At 48.7% G+C, this 5025-nt stretch overlaps 1 protein-coding gene across 1 annotated transcript; it reads left to right on the plus strand.

The window, feature by feature from the left end:
* The first annotated feature begins 488 nt into the window (after positions 1 to 488).
* LOC118242446 (heat shock 70 kDa protein-like) lies at positions 489 to 2305 on the plus strand. The gene has a single exon (XM_081708518.1). The coding sequence runs from the start codon at positions 489 to 491 to the stop codon at positions 2253 to 2255; it is 1767 nt and encodes a 588-aa protein (XP_081564644.1). The 3' UTR covers positions 2256 to 2305.
* The last annotated feature ends 2720 nt before the right edge of the window (positions 2306 to 5025 follow it).

Below are 5025 nucleotides of genomic sequence, written 5' to 3' on the forward strand. Positions count from 1 at the left end.
CAGACCAATTAGAATAAAGCAAGCTGATGCGGCCACGCCCACCACTGACGCAAGACCACAGCGGGGGAAAGTTCTGGACGGACCACGTTTTTTCTGTTGCTTTTACTCGAATGTCCTACTGAAACTAATCTAAGTAAAAACACGTTTAATGAATACCTTTTGTATACAGATTTATTGAACAATATAACATATACAGCAGTCCTTAAATGTGGGGAAATAGGAAACGTTACGTTGGCCCGGAATGACTGAAGTAATTTTATGATAAAGTAAAACATTTATTTATAGTCATTTACATAGCCTATGTGGTTCCGCTTTCCCATTTATGTCCCATTTTCCAACTTGTTTGGTTATTTGTTGGTATTGTCCCCTTTCAGACCATCCTGGATCTTTGTTTCATTTCTACGGACTAATTCGGTCTCAGAGACATCAGTAGTCTACAGTTGGACTGGCGGCGTCGCTGGCTGACTCGCGGTTGGTGAGCTCGCGCAATGGAGAAACCTCTAGAACTGTCGCGAGGTGAACGGGGGCGTTACCTGCTTGAATATAAAGCGCGAGCGGCAGCTCGTGGAAGACACAGCGTTCACGGACAGGTAACTAACGCACGAGCGAGGAGGAGTAAACCAACGGCTTTATCAGGGCAAGTTGAGTACAAAGGAGAGAAGAAGTCCTTTTACCCTGAAGAGATCTCCTCCATGGTCCTGGTGAAAATGAAGGAAACTGCAGAGGCCTACCTGGGTCAGAAGGTAACCAACGCTGTTATTACTGTACCTGCCTACTTCAATGACTCTCAGAGGCAAGCAACCAAATTTGCTGGTGCGATTGCTGGGCTGAACGTCCTAAGGATAATCAATGAGCCCACAGCTGCAGCGATCGCCTACGGCCTGGACAAAGGCAAGCAGGGAGAGCGCAATGTGCTGATCTTTGACTTAGGAGGGGGTACGTTCGATGTGTCCATCCTGACTATTGAAGATGGCATCTTTGAGGTGAAAGCAACAGCAGGAGACACACACCTGGGTGGGGAGGACTTTGACAACTGCCTGGTCAACCATTTTGTGGAGGAGTTTAAGAGGAAGTGCAAGAAGGACATCAGCCAGAACAAGCGTGCACTGAGGAGATTGCGCACAGCCTGTGAGAGGGCCAAGAGAACCCTGTCCTCCAGCTCTCAGGCAAGCATCGAGATCGACTCCCTGTATGAGGGCATTGACTTCTACACTTCTGTTACCAGAGCACGTTTTGAGGAGCTGTGCTCTGACCTGTTCAGGGGAACACTGAATCCTGTGGAGAAAGCCCTTAGAGATGCCAAAATGGACAAATCCCAGATCCATGACATTGTCTTGGTTGGAGGTGCTACGAGAATCCCCAAAATCCAGAAACTTTTGCAGCCTTTCTTCAACGGCAAAGAGTTGAACAAAAGCATCAATCCAGATGAGGCAGTGGCTTCCGGTGCCGCAGTTCAGGCTGCCATCTTAATGGGCGACACATCTGGAAATGTCCAGGACCTGTTGCTGCTGAATGTGGCCCCGCTGTCTCTGGGCATGGAGACCGCAGGTGGAGTCATGACCGCTCTCATCAATGGCAACACCACCATCCCCACCAAGCAGACCCAGATCTTCAGCACATATGCAGACAACCAGCCCGGTGTTCTGATCCAGGTTTACGAAGGTGAAAGAGCCATGACAAAAGACAACAACCTGCTGGGGAAGTTTCAGCTGACGGGCCTCCCACCTGCACCTCGAGGAGTCCCTCAGATTGAGGTGACCTTTGACATTGACGCCAATGGCATTTTGAATGTGTCGGCAGTGGACAAAAGCACTGGCAAAGTGAACAAGATCACCATCACCAACGATAAGGGCAGGCTGAGCAAGGAGGAGATTGAGAGGATGGTGCAGGTTGCAGACAAATATAAGGCAGAGGATGACCTGCAGAGAGAGAAGATTGCTGCTAAGAACACTCTGGAGTCCTATGCCTTTAACATGAAGAACAGTGTGGAAGATGAGAACTTGAAGAGCAACATCAGTGAGGATGACAAGAAGAAAGTCATTGAGAGGTGCAACCAAGCCATCATGTGGCTGGAGAACAACCAGCTGGCTGAAAAGGAGGAGTACGTACATCAGTTGAAGGAGCTGGAGAAGGTGTGCAACCCCATCATCGCCAAACTGTACCATGGAGGGATGCCAGCTGGAAGCTGTGGAGCTCAGGCCCGTGCCCGCTCAGGGGCCGGCACCCAGGGGCCCACTATTGAAGAGGTCGATTAGGGACGTGAACTTCTTGTATGGACTCAGAGTGCTCTTTTTGAATTAGTTTCTCCTGAAGAAAATGTTGTTGCCTGTATTGTTCAGTTGTGCTTCACAGCATGTGGAGAACTAGCTGATGTGGACAATAGCATCTTTTGTCATTGCTAGTGCATTAATAACGTTTAGCACCTTCTAACACTATCAATATGTGAGATTTATCATTGCAATGTTTTACCAGTGAAACTTTTTACAAAAAGGTAAATATTACGGTGTTGTAAATATTCATCTAAATATATTTTGATATTTATTGTTAATAAAATGGTCTGAACAAAATGGCTTCATTTTGTCACGGTACGGCCCCTCCCCCACCAAACGTCTCCGTGCGTGTGTATGTGTGTTCGTCAATGTGGCCACGCCCTCCTTGTGTATCACACCTGCTCCTTATTGTGTCGTTATCATATGTATAAAGGTCTGTCGTTTACGCGTTTGTGTTGTCGGTTTTTGACTCTGTTAGCGTGCATGTCTAAGTGTCAAACGTATGTTTCCGTTTCACGCTACTTCTCTCCGCATCCTGCCTAAAGCTTCCAACATTACAGAAGAACCGACCGATGAAGGATGCCTGGGAAGGGCAGCAAGAAAAGGAAGGGGAAGAAGGGAGGTAAACGTCCTTCCACAGCCCGCGCAGTGAGACCATCAGTCATCCTGGCCACACTTCCACCATTGGGGAGGAGATCACTTTACGATTTTGGGGGGCCCCCGATTACGATCCATGGTCGAACTCTCTGGAGTCCTACAGACCCCAGCCAGACTCTGAGAACTGGTACGCGGAGGTGGACTCCGTTGGGTCTTACGACCACTACATGGACTTCCACGAAGGGTACGCAGATTATGGAGAATACAGGGAGTGCAGTGACGTTAGTCTGCGGTCGGATGGGGGTTTTGACTATGGGGAGGACCCGATCTATGGAGATGGAGGAGGTTCTCTATGGGGATCCCTCCAACAGCAGTGACATAGCATCTGCGGACTCCGAGAGCGACGAAGCCCCGGCACTTCAGATACCACCCAAAGCTCCGCCTAGGAGGTGCTGCTCGGGAGCAAGCAAACCTTCCCAAGCCGCACAAAGAGGGGCGATCGTGCTCGAGGACACTCTTCCCACTAGGGCATACAGCCCCGGAACTCGTGCGCCGGTACCTAAGCCTCGTAGAGGCAAGGGGGAAGCCTCACCAATGCCCGCCCCTGAGACTGGCAAAGCAACTTGTGCACCTACTGTAGTGGGTGCGTGGAGGTCACCGTCCCCCAAATCAGCGAGCGGTGATCCACCGCAGGCGGGTGGGACTCCAGCCCAGCGGACAACTGGGGGACCGGTCAGGGGTCCTGCCCCCCCCGACTTTTCACGAGTCCTTTATGTAATTTTGTACCCCTCACTGTGTCGAGTCCCCATCACATTGTCTGTGCCTGTCAGTGTGTCCGTCCCTGTGTCTGTCGTCCTGATCCCCGTCCTTACCCCCCCCCACCCCCCTGCTGTTCTGCTCGCGCTGGCCCCTTTTGGGTCGCTCGGTCCCCTGGCCTCATCGTTTGGTGTTGGTTTCGGGGCTGCAGCCCGATAGGCTGGCATGCCAGGAGTCGCGCCCTTGAGGGGGGGGGCTCTGTCACTGTACGGCCCCTCCTCCCAAACGTCTCCGTGCATGTGTGTGTGTGTGTGTTCATAAATGTGGCCACGCCCTCCTTGTGTCTCACACCTGCTCCTTATTGTGTCGTTATCATGTGTATAAAGGTCTGTCATTTACTGAAATGGTGTGACCGGGTGTCGGGCTGTCACGTTCAGCCCTTTCCGTGTTACGTGTTTTCCCTGTCTTGTGTTTTGTTCCATTCCATAGTTTTGTTTGGTCCTCACATTTATTGCTTACACCTGTCCCTCGTTTCTATTTTTGTGAATTTCATGTATTTAAACCCTGTTGTGTGCCTTAGTCGTGGCTGTTCATTGTTTGTTTGTTTGGAGGTTTAATTGTTGGTTTCATTTTGAATTAATGTTTGATGGTTGTTTCTTTGTGCTCCGTGTCTTTGTGTTTCCTAGCCTTAGTTCCTAGCCTGCTTTCCTAGTTAGCCTTCGTGTGTTTTTGTTGTGTAATGTTTCCTCGTACTCTCCGTGTCGGCTCTGTGACCCTGGACCGTATTAACGACTCTGGTTTTGGATTTGCTCCTATTAAATCTCGCTCCTCTCAGCACATGCGTCCACCTCCTCAACATTACATGGGCAGACTCAACCTGCTGTAGGATAGAGTGTCCCGACAGGATACCACTGAAGATGGAGATGAAGACAGCACTACTGAACTCAAACATTAGACAGTGGTGTAATTCCAATGTTTATTAGTTATAATGAACATGACCAGAGAAAAATCGTGCTGGGTAAATTCACGGTACAAGTAAGCATAACCTTAGTATTTGTGGGGTTGAATTTGTTACAGATAAAGAGTCAAAGGAATATGAAATTAGCTTTGCAATGGAAAATGTAGCAGCTATTAGAATTATATACAGCCAGATTGTGATGGGGCTTTTCAACAGTACTGGGAGGAACACACGGACAACAGAAGGGTAGGTATCCTCCTGGTTTTGATATTTGTCTGTAGCATATTATTATAAATTAATTCAAAATTTGACAACTTGCAGAATTAAATACGCAAGACATCTGTCCTATTATATAATAGTCAATTGTTTGCATAGAATGTTAGTGTTACATTTTATGTCTGCTACTGTTTACATGAAGGACATATTATGGCTCAGAGGAGTGGA

Source organism: Electrophorus electricus, chromosome 3, assembly GCF_041902795.1.
Source record: "Electrophorus electricus isolate QZ-2024a chromosome 3, ASM4190279v1, whole genome shotgun sequence".
Lineage (NCBI taxonomy): Eukaryota > Metazoa > Chordata > Actinopteri > Gymnotiformes > Gymnotidae > Electrophorus > Electrophorus electricus.